At 48.3% G+C, this 15,767-nt stretch overlaps 1 protein-coding gene across 1 annotated transcript in view; it reads right to left on the bottom strand.

The window, feature by feature from the left end:
* Positions 1-1,199: 1,199 nt before the first annotated feature.
* Positions 1,200-15,767, bottom strand: part of CTNNA1 (catenin alpha 1) — a 175,822-nt gene continuing 161,254 nt past the window's right edge. Inside the window, exons 12-18 of the mRNA XM_060093424.1 lie at positions 12,800-13,000; positions 12,089-12,240; positions 7,155-7,265; positions 5,150-5,331; positions 4,888-4,993; positions 3,175-3,309; positions 1,200-2,108 (exon numbers count right to left, since the gene is read on the bottom strand). Coding sequence (XP_059949407.1) covers positions 1,821-2,108; positions 3,175-3,309; positions 4,888-4,993; positions 5,150-5,331; positions 7,155-7,265; positions 12,089-12,240; positions 12,800-13,000 — 1,175 coding nt within the window. The 3' untranslated portion in view covers positions 1,200-1,820. The remainder of the gene's footprint in view (positions 2,109-3,174; positions 3,310-4,887; positions 4,994-5,149; positions 5,332-7,154; positions 7,266-12,088; positions 12,241-12,799; positions 13,001-15,767) is intronic.

Genomic DNA, 15,767 nt, shown 5'->3' with positions numbered 1-15,767 from the left:
ACTGGTGAGAAATAATTGGACCTAGCATGTATTTCAAAGGGAAGAATTTGGACAGGTCCAGTTTGAGATGCTTACGAAGACATTCAAGTGGAGACTTTAGGAAGCACGCAGTTATAAAAGTCTAGTTCTGGGAGAAGTTGGCATTGGACGGTATTTAAAGTCAGGAGTCTGGCTAAGATCAGGAGTGAGCAGAAACAGAAGAGAAGAGGCCCAGGGGCTGAGCCCTGGGACAGCGCAACTTAGAACAACTAGGAAGAGGAGGAGGAGTGCCCAGTAAGGAAGACAGGAAATGAGGGCGAGGTGCTCTGGAGGACAGGGGAGGAGCTGTCAGGAGGGAGGGCCTGTTCACCTGGGCCACTGATAGGGTGAGGACAGTAAGATGGAATGGAGGATGGTGACAAGATGGTGGGGCAGAGAGCTGACTGGATGGCAGGGAAGGAAGTGAGGAAGAGGAGACATGGGCTACACACATTTCTTTAGGGAGTTTTGCTTAAGTGGGGATGTTGGCTAGGAAAGGACATGGGGTTGAGGAGGCTGGTTATCTCTAAGGCAGCCATTTCTAAGGCAGCCATTACCATGGTATGGTTGCAAACTGATGGGGATGATTCAGCAGAGAGGGGGTGACATCCAGGGAGATGTCAAGGATGCCTCCGAGGTTCTGACCTGCACCTTGAAGCACGGACATGTGAATTCCCGTTGTGGGCATGGCCCTCCCTGCTGGGCTGGCATGGAAGCTGCAAGGAGGTGAGGCCCTCAGCCTAGAGCCATAGGCATGGTCTCCTCACTGGGCAGTACCATCCAGGGAATGAGGGACGGCGGTGGGGGGGCCCAGAGCACTGCAGATGCTGCAGGCAAATCCAGGAGATGTTTAATGTAAACTTCGACTCCACTGGAAGGCAAAGAAAAGGACCCTGGCCCCTTAGACTTGGTTTCATTTTGGACTTTATTGGGAAAAGTTAGTGTAAAAAACATTCAAATTCATAAAATTTAAATAAGAAAGTAAAATTATACCTTGTAGCTATAGTAATCACAAATAAGGTAAGTCTAAATTACTGCCTAAGCAAACACTATTTTGTCAGGCTTCTCTCATAAGCCCAAGGCAGGAAACACTGCAATTATTAGAAGTGAGCCCAATGATGAATTTGCATTTGAAGCTGAAGAAAGGAAAAAAAGCATGTTCTGATTACAGCATCACAACATTCTAGCCTGAAAAAAGCAACTTTATTAATGTCCTGCAGCAGAGTACATTAGTTATTGTAACCATGCATTAAAATTCTCATGTCATAAAGAGAGTAATCAGTTTTCTTCATGATACATTTATGTTTGACTCAGTTTCATGTGGTTTGTCCCTCTGAAGACCTTTCTGGGAATGTTCCTTTTTCCAGGGCCTCCTAAGATGCCAGGTTGCTTACTCTGGGTCATCTTTGGTCATTTAATACCAGCCAAACTGCCAGAACCGGTGGAAGCCCTCTCTGTGAACCAGGGTGAGTCAGACCCCCTTCTCTCAAACCCTACAGCTGCCACCACTAGGAGGACAGGCATTTCAACTTGGCCAACAGTGTTACTAAGAAGTTAATGTGGCATTCTCTTTGGTTATGGAATTTTTACGCTTATAAAAAAATATAGCTAAGATACATGCTCCTGAATTCTAAAAGTACTTTTGACTGACTTAAACACAAGTGTGTCTTTGCAAAATTCACCAGCTTGGCCAGGTCTGAAATCTATTTTCCTATGGAATCTAACATCAGTGTTCTATTTAGCAAGTATACGAGTGAAGAACAGTGACAGATCTTTAGAAGCCCTGAGGGCTGGGGGCAGCCTTAGATGCTGTCCATGGCTTTGAACTCACTGAGGGCCTGCACAGGGTTCACATGCTTCTTCTGAGATGCCCTCTTAATCTTGGTCTGTGTCTCATCCTGTTTCTCTCTCTTCACCAAGGGCTTTTTCTCAGGCGCCTTCATCTTCCATGACACAGCAGGGAGGTTAAGGGAAGCCATCCCCTGAGACTTCTGGTATTTGGTGGAGGCCACGTAGGACGCCTTCACTGTCTGCACCACAGCGTTCATCAAGTTCTTAGCGGCTTGGATCAGGGACATGGCACTGTCCACCTAAGAGGCAGACAGGGAGGTAAGGAGCACAGGCCTGACCTCCAACCCCACGTGTACCCAGGGGGCCTGGGTCTAGGTACCGGAGGGCCTGGACCCTCCGGTCCAGCTGGAGGCTGTCAGTCCCTGGCGGGGGAGTCCCCACTCCTCCTGGACCAGGACAGGGGCGGGGGCAGCAGCCCTGCCTCTGAATGGCTCTCCCAATGACTGGGTGCTCTTATCCAAATACCCTGAAAATGCCTGTGTTTCAGGTCTTTTGAAGAAGGGAGGAATGATAAAAACCTAAGGTACCATTACCTTACCTGCCCCCACCCCTCAACAAGTTTTCATTCACTCAGGTTGGGGGAGGATCTGCCGAAATCTTTTGAGTGATGGCAGAGCTATAACCATAAGCACCGAGAACAGCCATGGATGGCCATGGTGCAGGGGGAGGTGGCAATGTCAGCCTCCTAGACAGAGAACCACCCCCCCCCCCCGCAGTGCTTTCAGTAATGACCCAGGGAGTCTCCTCTCTCATTTAGAGAATATAGATAATTGCTCCCCAGAGACAGGGGCATTTATGTTGTAGCAGGTAAGCAAATGGTATGAGTATGTCCAACATACCAAGTCTTCTTCGAAAGAAACTCTGTGGGGTTTAGCAGAAGCCACAGGGCTTCAGTGGAGCGAGATGTCCTCTTTCCCCTGCCCAAGGTGACAAGGGGTCCAGAACTGTGCCATGGTAAACAGACAAGGGAAGAGATACTACTTGGGAACTCTGAGAGTGGAGGGGATTTGAGAAAGCCTATATGTCATCTCTGCAATTTCTGAACAGGCTCAGTTCTCTCTGGGGGAGGAAAAGCGATGAAGACAAAAATACTTTTACCTATGGAGTGGTCAACAAAGGGGAAGAGGCAAGCACTGTAAGAGCTCCTAGCTGTAACCAACCATGCTAAGCAGAGCTGCAGTTCTGCAGGAAGTAGACAATGTGCAGCCCTTGGCCTCTGAGGACCAAGAGGAAACTTCCAGTTTTTCCACAGCACACTTCCTAGCACGTTCCCACTGACCAGCTCTCTTCACAGATGGAACTTACCCCGGAGACGACCAGCTCCCCACCGAGATTCTGCACCTCAGCCTTGACTTTGCTGCAGATGTTGAGCTGGTGGCAGTAGAGGGCGATGCGCTGCAGGTAGGCCAGCAGGTCCTGCTTGCAGGCTGAGTCTGGGCACTGATGGGACAGTGGAATTAGCACCAAGCACGCTGAGCCCGGCTCAAACACACCCACCCCCACAGGTATTTCTGAAAGGCTCAGTGTGCCACCAGCTCTTCACTCCTTGCTTGAGCGAAGGGCAAGAGAGGAGTTACCCAGTTACCTGGGGCCATCATCGCCCTAGGCTGCTCTCTGCTGCAGCCCCTGCCCCTAGCCCCTAAAGGTGAAAAATAGCCTCAGCAAGCGAGAGTCTGGTTCTGGAGAAAAGTGAGAGTGTTGTGAACTAGGCGATAACCATCCAAATAGCTCTTCTGCTCAAAGGGACTTCATCTGCTCAGTTATGATGCATTCTGTAAACACCTGATGAAAGGAGAGTCATTTTAGGCAAAGATGGAGAACGGGTGAGTCAACCAAAGCAAGAAGAGCACATGGGAGCCGTGGGGTCCCGACCAGTCACAGGGAAATGCCTGTCTTGCTGCCAAAGCTCAGGGCCAACCTCGGAGACTTCACCCAAAGGAGGAACAGAGCACCTCTCTCAAGTGTTTATGCCAAAACCTCCCTCCTGTGAGGTTGGGACGCCGACCACGCTGGAGATGTAGAATTGTATTCTACGAAGCTACTGAAGCATGGCAGAGCCATACCTCATTTGCATTTTAAGATGATCATATAAGAAGACTGTGTTGGCAACTGTGTGGAGGCTGGCATGCAGAGGAGAGGCCACAGTTGTGCAGGTGTGGGCCATGCGTGCCAGGACTCAGCTGGGGGCTGCTAAGAGGGAAGGACCAGATAGATGGTGTTGAGATTCGTGTGGCCAGTGGAAGCACCAGGGCTGAGTATCGGTTATTACATGAAAGAGGGGAGTCGAGGATACTTCCCAATCTTTGGCTTGAGCAATGAGAAACCATTGTCACTTGTCCCACAACCCCAATGCAGGCTGAGCGTGTGGATACTTCAGGGAAAGGAGTGGGAAGGGTTTGTAACTACAGCTGATAATATCTTGGCGCATCAAGAGAAATATATTGTAAACTTCCCAGGAGGTAGGAACCACATTTTTTTGGACACATCAATACAGAGAATGAAGGGATGAAGGCTGGGTGATTGAGGACATAGATGTCTGTCCCCAGTTGGGCACGTCAGCCTTCCAAAAGCACTAGCCAAAAGGGCTCCTGATTCTCACATGAAATACTGCAATACTTCCACAAGAAGAGGCTCTTATACACCTAGTTTCAGTGTATTAGGGCTTGCAGAATTAGCTCCTGCCCAGAGCTGACATCCTGAAGAGATCTGAGAGATAATAAACAACAGTAAAGGCTGGTTTTAGCTGTAGACCAAGGGAAGATTTCAGGACATACACACCTGCTCCAGAGATGTGCTTCAATGCAAACTGGGTCTGCCTTACAAAACTTGGCAAAGAAGAAACAGGAATACAGAAATCCTTAAAACTCTATGCTGATGTTAGTCAAGCAGGTTGATGAGTTAAGAACAATTTTTGAGATGGGAAAAGTGCTGTGTCTCATGAAAAACACTGTTATCACCGCTAGGCTGCCAGAGTCCCAGGATGAACTTCAAGGCCCATGTGGCAAGTCTGTCACTTACATGGTCTGCAATGGTACGGCCAAGCTTATCCATCCGGGATCCCGCCTCAGCAATTTTCTTGGCGGCACTGATCACATCTGATGTGTTTTTGAGCGGTCCTTTACCTCTGAAAAAAGGGAACAAGAATGATCGCAACTGAAGCCCTTGTAGGTGGAGATGAACAGAAAAGTGTGTACAGAGCAGCACGTCCTGCCTGTGTGACGTGACCTGCAGGGAGGGGGGAAGCCCTCCGTGTAGCAGGTTGGGGCTGGGCACTGCTCACCGAGTAAAGTCTGTCATCTCCATCATGATCATGCACATCTGCTTGGCCAGCACGATGATGTCATTACCACTGTCGTCCCACTTGGACACTTCGGCATCCAGCTTGCTCTTTTCTTCCTGGAAGCTGGCCACCTGTTCCGCAATCTTTGCTTTTTGCTCCTGGGGAAGCTGAGCCATGATCGCCTAAAATCAGAAGCCCAGGAAGCTCTTACATAAAGAGAATATGAAGTTCTCACAGTGCATTAGCCAAGAATATTTCCACCAAGCAATCTATGACACAGGTAGGCTAATGCTTTAATAGGTTTCATTTTGCCTGAAGAGCCATTTTGCACCGAAGTTTACAGCAGCCTGAATTCCCGACCCACTTTCAAGAACAAGTTTTAGTGTGGAGAAAAACAGGGTATGAGGGGTTGAAGGCCAATGCAGAAGCTTCATGATCATGCCTGCACAGGGACAGAATCAGCTTAATTCTTTAAAAGTTTCATCCTCTGAAATGAAGTCAGGCAGAGAAAGACAAATACCATATGCTATCACTCATATGTGGAATCTATTGATAATTTAAAAGAAAAGATACAAATGAACTTATTTACAAAATAGAAACAGACTTACAGATATCAAAAACAAACTTATAGTTACCAAAGGGGAAACGTGTGGGGGACCGGGGGATAAATCAGGAGCTTGGGATGAACATACACACACTACCACATATATATCTCTTATGAGAGAGAACCAACAAGGAACTACTGTATAGCACAGGGAACTCTACTCAATATTCTATGATGACCTATATGAGAAAAGAATCTAAAAAAGAATGTATAACTGAATCACTTTGCTGATACCTGAAACTAACAACACTGTAAATCAACTATACTCCAATAAAATTAAAATATTTAAAAAAATAAACTTCATTTGAACCTTAAAAAAAAAGAAGTTTCATCCTCTGCCTCCTGCCATGGGGAGAGGAGATGAGGGAGGGGCTAATACATGGAGTCCTTTCTGTGGCAGGCCCAGTGGCTGTAATACATCTCTAATTTTTCAGGGTGACCCAGAAGTAGTTTTAGAATGTGAATTTTTTTTTTTTTTTGCAGTACGCAGGCCTCTCACTGTTGTGGCCTCTCCTGTTGCGGAGCACAGGCTCCAGACGCACAGGCTCAGCGGCCATGGCTCACGGGCCCAGCCGCTCCGCGGCATGTGGGATCTTCCCGGACCGGGGCACCAACCCACGTCCCCTGCATCGGCAGGCGGACTCTCAACCACTGCACCACCAGGGAAGCCCTAGAATGTGAATTTTAAAGAAGGCAAGTAGGCAGGCAGAAGAGAACCTGCTGCGGAGTACACTTTTTAGGTACTTGAGACGGCATTTAAACCTTATCACCACAGGACCTGGAAGCCTGTTGCCCACCTCAAGTCACAGACTGAGGGCCTTGGGCTCCTCTCCACTCAGCTTCCCAAAATGCTTAGGACTGAGTGGGGATTAAAGCAGGGATGTACCCGCTGTTCAAAATATCTTCTAAGGGGTGAAAAAAGACTCCTTAGTAATATTTCTTGGCATCCTCCCAAAAACATAAATGCAGTTGATTGAAGATTTAATGACTTAAATGAATGCAATGGCTCTGATTTTCTTGAATGTACCACTGTTGTTTTTTTTTAACCCATGAATAATTAAATAGTTCATGCCCATGGTATCATTGAGATAGGCAAAGACAGCAATCTTTTTTGAATTTCACTGTCCTATTAACAAACATTGCATTGACTAGATCCTAGGGCTTTCCTGACTCAGGGCTCTTCACAAACCAAAGCTTCAGGGCACAGCTGAGAAGATGTTTTGGATGAACCTACAATTGACTAGCAGGTGCCACAACTTAGGATAACTTCGGTCCTACTGCCAGAGAAAACGAGAGGGAAAATGGTGTTCTCAATAATGAGAGTGTTTTCCTGGAAAAGAAAAAGCCAAGAACAGAGAGGGACAGGGAGGGTCTGCAGGACAAGTTAAACTTGGTCCTTACCCGGGCACTCTGGCCAGCTATCAGCTGATCATCTTCTGTCTGGACGCTTGTCCTGCTTCTGACATCGAAGTCTTCCGTCTCGAAGTCCGAGTCATCCAGCTCCTCAGGGGTCTGCCACAGAGACAGAAATCACAAGTCAAACACAAACCTAGGCCTCCAGCTTACCCAGGCCTCTGGGCCCACAGCCTGATGTACAGACATCCAGAATTTTCTGCAGTATTTCAAACAGTCGTGAGGAATAAAGTTAAAATCGCTCAATATTTGTCTGAGACCCTGCTCTAGCTCATGCACGTGCCAGGCAGCCCGTTCAACAAACAGCAAGCAAAGGCACCACACTAGCACTTCCCAAAGGACACAGGTCCTTTATGGGGATGAGGGTTTCAGTTTCTACCAATGAGTCGACACTCTTTGCTTGACAAAGGTTTTCACTTCTTAACGTACTTCTCCAACACCTGCATCTTAAGACAAAGGTGAGAGTTGTCCTGGGTGGAAAAGGTACTGTATTAAAAATAGCAGTTTCATACAACATTAAGCAGATTCTTACAACTTTCCCATTTTATGACAAGAAGAAAATTAAATGAATTAACTAATACTGGGACTTCTCTTAGGGTGCCAAAGGCTGATTTGAGAGGTAAAAACAGGCAATGTATTTTTATGTACTTACTTTTATTAAAGAGAGAATATGGCAGATGAGGTCTGAATAAATACCAAAGGGACCGATTACTGGTCCTACCTCTTTGCTTTAATTATAAAATAAAATTCTTATTTTGTACACTCTCCAGCCTCTCATGATTAGCTGCTGACTTGAAACATAATGTCATCTTCTGGAAGTTATCAGCAACAGGGCAGCAGGCAGAACAGCTGGGGTTGGCTCTTAGCCCAGCCGGCCGGCCTGTGACAGGAGGGCAGTGAGGCAAGTCCCTCATCTGCACCAGGACCTAATCCAAGCCCAGCCCAAGGATTTCCTGTGAGGAAGCATCCAAAACTGCCCAGAGTATGTTGGGTTTGTACAGGTGCAAAGGCCAGGCCTGCCCCTCCATGAGGAGGTGAGGACAGCCAGGGTCACTCGAGGAACCAGTTGAGTCCCATGGCAATGCAAGATCCTGGAGTCTTGCTGCCATTCGCCATTTTAGTCCTGAGGTCACAGGCACTTGAGCCTCAGTCTGTGGAGAAGCTTTGTCAAAGGGGTGCCCTCCTAACAGGATTTCCACTTCCCCACCTTCCTCGATAGCTCATCACAGACCCAAGAACTGTTCTTGCCAAGAAAACCAAGTATCTCCTATTCATTCATTCATTCACTGAATATTTGTGTGCCAAGCACTGTTCTAGGCGCTGAAGGTACAAAATGACAGACAAAAAATCCCTGCTCTCACATATATTCTGATGGGAAAAATGACAAAAGTGAATCACATGACCTATTAGAAAGTGATCAGTACTATAAGTAAGCAGTAGAGGAAGACTATAATTTTATATCGGTGGTCAGGAAAGGTCTCATGAGAAGGTGACATTGGAGCACAGACCTGAAGGCAATGAAGGTGGGAGCACAGGAGGTACCTGGGGGAGGAGTGTTCCGGCAGGACGGAGTCACCAACAGAAAGGCCTGGGGAACTGGATGAATAGCAAGGCCACAGTAGGGGCTCAGCTCACTGCCCTTATGGCACAGTGTCAGCTGAAGCCCTGGGAGCAAAGCCAGGGGAGCAGTAGGAGATGAGGTCAGAGAGGTGACAGGTTCAGCTCCTCGAAGGCCTTGTGGGCCAGTGTAAGGACTGAGTGACATGGCAGCCTTTGGAGAGTACTAAGCAGTAGATAACGTGATCTAATTGAAGCTTAAAAGGATCACCCTGGGTGCTCTGTGGATGAGACTGCAGGCACCTAGGAATGCAAATAGGGAGACTGGCTGAGAAGCAAGCAATTGCATGAATCCAGGTGAGAGATGCTGGTGGCCTGGACCAGGGTAGGAACAGTGTTCAGAGTTTCTATTTATTGTGAAGGTAGATCCAACAGGATTTGCTGATAAATCAGATTCAGGGTTTGAGGCAAAAAGTGGAATCAAAGGTGAATCCAAGGTTCGGGCCTGAGCAAGTGGAAGACACATTTGCCATCAACTGATACAAGAAAACAGGGTGGAGAGAGATGAGGAGCTCACTTCGGGGAATAATAAGCTTGAGGTGCCTGTTAGACAAGTGAGAGGCAGTAGGCAAGGTGGCTAGATGAATGTGGACTGCAGAAGGGTCAACCTCTTGCTGTTTTCTCACGTCTTTATGCACCAGGGGAGTGAGTACAGTCAGAAAAGAGAAAGGTGAAAAACTGCTACAGGGTGTACCAGTGGTTAAGGGGCTGAGAAGATGAGGGATGAGGATAAACCAGCAAAGGAGACTGAGGAGGAGGGGGGCCAGGAGATTTTCTTATAACAGGAGAAATAATGGCATGTTTGTATGCTGGGGGGAAGGTGCTGGAGGAAGAGAGAATGGGACCCAGTGCAGGGGACGGGCTCAGCCAGGAGCAGATGTTCTAACTGCCTCAGGATCCTCAGTGCAACAGGCACTGAGACCAGACACGTAGGATGATGGGGCACAGATGGGGAGGCGAGCAGGAAGGTATGAAGTGCTCCCAGACCCTATGGCTGTGTGGGCGAGGCTGCATGGCATCAAGGGCCCCCTGACGGTCCTGGGTTCGGTGACCCCAGTCAGAGTGGCTGCACTTTTCTACACCATGCTCAGCAGAAGGAATTTCACTAGGATTGTATTTTGCAAGGCAAATAAAAGGACAGAAAAGGGGGCAAAGGAGATTATACTGATGGACCAGACTCAAAGCTAGAAAAGAAGTGAGGCAAGGACCTGAAGGGCTGAGTGAGGGTTGCAAGTGGGGAGGGCCAACCGGCTGAAGATCCTGATGGACTCAAAGGACTGTTGGGAGTCACAGCACCAGAGACAGTGAGCGGATGGAAGGCGGAAACCTGACACTGGGATGATGCAGATACTGGTAATGACAAGGACTGGGTAAGACTAGGCAAGTGAGGTTGAGGTTGGGGGATGATAAGACATCAAGAAACCGAGAGGCCTGGGGGTTGGAAGGATGATTCCTGAATTAAAATCAAGACAATAAGGGAGGAGTTAAACCACTGCTGCCGCAGACCTACTTTGCCCTTGCTCTGGGCCCTCCCAGCTGACCACACCCCGGGTTCTATCTCACGGGGCCTGCCAGGGCCTCTGTCATACTTACGCTCCAACACAGCAGTAAGTGCGCAAGAAACAGCTACTACATGCCAGGCCCTGAGCTGAACACGCTACCTCCATTTCATCCCATTAAAACCATCAACAACATCAGGTGAGTCTCAGAAAGATGAGGAAGCTTGCTTAGAGTCACAGACGTGAAGAGGAATCCAAGCTGCCTGCCTGTTCCCAGGGTGTGGTTTCCCACAACCCGACCTGCTTCCACAGAACAGGCCCTGGAATGTGCAGGCATCCTGGAGTGTGCGCAGTACCAGCTCACTTAAAACCCCAAAGGCATTAATCTCAAACACCCAGTGACTCCTCATTATCATTTCTTCTATTCTCTAAGTGTCTGTCAGTATGCAAAGAACTTTGGAAAAATAGGGCTGTGTTTTACCACCACTGGTACACCTGACCCAGGGATCCCTTCACACCACTGAGATCTGGCTGCTGGGTTTTAACCTTGCATTCAACCGGGCTACGACTGCTGAGCATGGGTTGCTCTCTAGCACAGCAGCAGCCGTGGAGAAAGCAAAAAGGGTCCCCCAGCTCTCCCCCACACACCCCAGCATGTCCAGGTGACCTGGGCCTGCAGGGACAGTCATCAGCCAACCAGACCATCCCTGAATAGTTCTCTTTCCTCCTCACCCCAGAGAGAAACGCAGTCTTGCCCAAGCACTTCTACACTGCATACAGAATGGGTCCAGCGTCATGCATCTGCCTCAGAAATGGCCTCTGTTTCCAGCTGAGGGGCTAAAAAGTGGGACAGAACCCCTGCCTACCTTGGGAGGTTTGACTAGCAACCCATGAAGGTGTAACTGAAACTCCCCTGACCCGACTGGATCGTCAGCACAGCAAAGCAGCTGTCTACTCAGCAGGCAGACCCTGCATTCCAACTGCTGGCTCTGTGGCTATGGCAGGGATGGCCCGAGCCTGGGGGAGGCCCAGGTGAGCCTGGGGGAGCTTGGCACAGGCTCTGCTCCAGCTTCCAGAGCTGTTCATGCTCAGAACAGCATGTGAGGCATCAACTGCTATGGAAAGGGCAGCTGTGAGTCCCAGCGCAGCACACTGGGGAGGATCACAGAGGAGTCCGTAGTTTCTCAAAACCCCTTTGTGCATGTGCTAATCCACAGGGGGCCCTAGACATTGTCTCAGATGGTGAGAACTGCTGCGGCCTCAGACAGGATGGGTCACGTGGGGCCCAGGGCAGGTGGCACTTCCATTCAGCTACGGTGAGAGGGCTCAACGCTTGGCCCCGAGCCCAGGAGTTGCCACAGCCCCTCATTCTCACCCTCAAAACCCTGGGGTTCTAGCATCCTGCCTGCCTGCCACCTTTGAGGCGAGGGGTGCTCCACGTAAAGAAGAGCTTCAACCTGCCTTAGGGAAACGCTCCCTTCTCTGAAACTAACTGATGAGCCTTTATTTTCTGTAGTTTCCCTCTAACTCAAATGGAAGCCTCATATTTGTGGCAATTGTTTAACTTGAAGTAAATCGTCAAGGCCAACTCATACTAGCTCCCCTTCTCAGCCCAAGTTTGGGCTCTAACTTGCAACTATAAGTCATTTTAGACAACGTAATTAAATATATCTCATTCTAACAGCTTTTAGATTCATGGTTTTAATATACTGCCACTCATCTGCTGAGTTCTAAAACGATGCATTGCTCAAGTTTAGCAAATGATAAGAAAGAAGCTGTTAAAGCACCTGAAATGCAGTTACTCACCCTTATCATCAACACCGCTTTCCTGATGTCCCGGATGCCATCGTACACCAGGCGTGAGGCATCGATAAACTCATTCTCATCCATGGGCTGGGCGGGGTCCGAGCTGAGGGCTTCCACGGCCGCTTCCACTTGCTCGGTAAAACGTGGCATGACTGCGGAAGAAGAGAGCATGGCAGATCCTGCTGGCCCTGCAAACATTGTTGCTCTACCAGCCCTCCCTAAATCCCTCAGTTAGACACAAAGAGGAAGGGTGCATGATGAAGAGCCTCTGCTTCTACCCATGTGAGAAGTATTTATGGTTGAAATAAATCAAATGCTGTATTTTACAAACTCAAATCATCTTCTTTGTCTCTGGGCAGATTCTGCAACAGGATTTACATCGTTGAGAACTGGGATTAACTTGAGGCCTTGCTAGAATGGGACCCTCCTTAATTTACTGTGTTCGTTGACAGGAGATATAACTCAGATGTTCATCTTAAAATAACTCCCATTATTAATTGTGGGACACACATAAAGAAATGTTTTTTTGAGGCCTTAGTGTGGCTGACCAACTTCTCACAAATCTAACATACCTTCCAGAATTCTTGTCCCTAAGACCGATCTGAGTCCCAGTGTCCTACTTCCTAACCACAGGGCCTGCACTAACTGGATGGCCTGGCCACCAGGCCATCTGTGTGTGGGGAGCAGAGGGAAGGGAGGCAGCCCCCGCACCTGTGTTGGAGAGGAGCTTGGTGGCTTCCAGCACCTTCTCTGTGTAGACCCCTGGCTCATAGTTGTCCATCTCTGAGGTGACCACGTGAATGACCCGAGCAGCTCGGCCTCGAATTGCACCAGCTGTGCGGTCCAGCCCATCCACATCTTTCTCTTGGAGAGCAATGACGCATTTATTCACATCTTCCAAAATGTGATTCTCTGAGGAACAAACAAAAAATGCTGAATGAGGGAGGAGGCCTTCCACTAGAAGGGGCCAACTGTAAGTTGGCATCTACCATTCATCGACAGCTCACTCTGTGCCAGCTATGGTGCCAAGAGCTTTACACGTATCATTTCACTCAAGAGACCGGATTAGGGCTTCCCTGGTGGCGCAGTGGTTGAGAGTCCACCTGCCGATGCAGGGGACACGGGTTCGTGCCCTGGTCCGGGAAGATCCCACATGCCGTGGAGCGGCTGGGCCCGTGAGCCATGGCCGCTGAGCCTGCGCATCTGGAGCCTGGGCTCCGCAACGGGAGAGGCCACAACAGTGAGAGGCCCGCGTACCGCAAAAAAAAAAAAAAAAAAAAAGACCAGATTAACTGTCCCACAGAAACTCAACCTGCAATCGCCTCCAAGAATAACAATCTATATTCCAGGTTTAAAAGAGAGAGACAGAGATGCCCATCTTTAAGGCACAGTTGTTTTAAGCCAGGCAGAAAATTCAAGATCACAGATCCTTAATAACTTCTCCTTCCCTTAAATGATTTCACTGGTTTTACATCCCAAACAAGGTCTAAATTAGAAGAAAAGGTTCACTGTAAGGTCTTATTCTCCCAGTTCCTTGCCCCTCCCTACAGTAGATGCCGATGGTATTCAGACAAGCTACCAAGGTGCCAGGACAGCTCTGGAACAGAAGAAGGTCCTGGAAGGCAGGTTAAAGCCCCCTCTGGAGGGCGCTGAGGGACCGCCCCTGAGGCGAAACATTCAGTAAACCACTCATGGGATGCAGGTGGGCCTGTTGTGATATTTGAGGAAACCCTTGACTCCTGTTAAGCTGTCTAGTCATAGAGCTGGATTTGGAGGACCCACCAAAACTATTTTTTTCCTCAAAGCAAAAAGCTTGGCAGTGGGTACTGGAAACAAGAGTGAGGAGTCCGCTTCAACCTCATCTATAATAGCAAAGTGGAAGCAACCAAAATGTCCAAGAGCAGAGTGGGTAATAAATTATGGGCACTATGCAGCCATTAAAATGGATGAGGTTGATATGTAGGGATCGACCCAGAATGGGAAAGGGAATGTGCTCACCACCAGGAGCTGCAGAGTCTACCAGCAGACAGCCCAAGTGACAGGGATGCCCACAATCCATGGGGTGGGTGGGTGAGTGAGCAACACAAAGCCTCCAGGTCATTGCCTGCCCATTTCCTTCCAGCTTAGAAAGGAGCTTTCAAGACACGTAAGAACTCTTAGAAGCAGTGTCTGTTAAAGACATGGTCACTTCCTTAAACCAAGAAAGTACTTGGCACAATAGGTGAAAGAGTAATGGTTCTGGTTTTTCTGGAAGAGACAGGACAATTAGGGCAAATGTAATCTGTTTAAGAAACACATCTGGGGCTTCCCTGGTGGCGCCATGGTTAAGAATCCGCCTGCCAATGAAGGGGACACGGGTTTGAGCCCTGGTCTGGGAAGATCCCACATGCTGCAGAGCAACTAAGCCCGTGCACCACAACTACTGAACCTGTGCTCTAGAGCCCATGAGCCACAACTACTGAGCCCACGGGCCAAAACTACTGAAGCCCGCATGCCTAGAGTCCGTGCTCTGCAACGAGAGAAGCCACTGCAGTGAGAAGCCCGTGCACCGCGACGAAGAGTAGCCCCCCCTCACCGCAACTAGAGAAAAGCCCATATGCAGCAACGAAGACCCAACACAGCCAAAAATAAATAAATAATAAATTTTTGAAAGAAAGAAAGGAAAGGAAAGAGGAAGGGAGGGGAGGGGAGGGGAGGGGAGGAAAAAGGAAAGAAACACACCTGGTCATTTCTTTGCCATCCCTGGTTACCTTATGCTTTGACCTGTCATTATCTAGACTGGTTCCTGATTTAATTCTCTTCCAAAGTCTTCGCCCTTCCCTCACAGCCTCTGCTAACATACTCAGTCAAGTTATATATGACAATGTCTAGTGATCACGATGCTATTTCCTCTTAAGGGGAGCCAGAGGCAAGTGATACTTAGTGGATTCAGCAAAGAATAGAGCCACCACAGTGCCCTGCCTTTGGGCTTCAAGATCCCCTGTAGGCTCCCGGAACAAGGCCCTTCATTTTGTAGTTCCCAAGAGACTGCAGGAAGGGACTTGCACCCACAAAACTAAACATACTCTTACCTATGATCCAGTAATTGCACTCCTTGGTATTTATGCAGTGGAGCTAAAAACTTAAGTCCTCATAAAAACCTGCACACAGATGTTTATAGCAGCTTTATTCATAATTGCCAAAACTGGGAAGCAACTGAGGCATGCTTCAGTAGGTGAACTGAAAAACTGTGGTACATCCAGACAGTGGAATATTATTCAGCACTTAAAAAAAAAGTGCTATTAAGCTATGTTGAGACATGCAGGAACCTCGGGGGTTGCCAGGGGTTGGAGCAGGGAGGAATGAATAGGTGGAGCACAGAGGATTTTTAAGGCAGTGAAAATACTCAATGATGGATACATTTGTCCAAACCTATGAAGTATATACCACCAAGAGTGAACAGGAATGTATATTACGGACTTTGGGTGATAATGAGGTGTCAATGTAGGTTCATCAATTGTAACAAATGTGCCACTGTCACGGGAGATGTTGATAAAGGGGGAGGCTGTGCATGTGTGGCGGCCGGAAGTAGATGGAAAGTCTCTGTACCCTCCTCTTAATTTGGCTGTGAACCTAAAACTGCTCTAAAAGTCTTTTTAAAAAATAAAAATTCATCAATTAAAATAAATATCTTTCCAGG

Source organism: Mesoplodon densirostris, chromosome 3 (assembly GCF_025265405.1).
Source record: "Mesoplodon densirostris isolate mMesDen1 chromosome 3, mMesDen1 primary haplotype, whole genome shotgun sequence".
Taxonomy (NCBI): Eukaryota; Metazoa; Chordata; class Mammalia; order Artiodactyla; family Ziphiidae; genus Mesoplodon; species Mesoplodon densirostris.
This window is presented reverse-complemented; position numbering and strand designations above follow the sequence as displayed.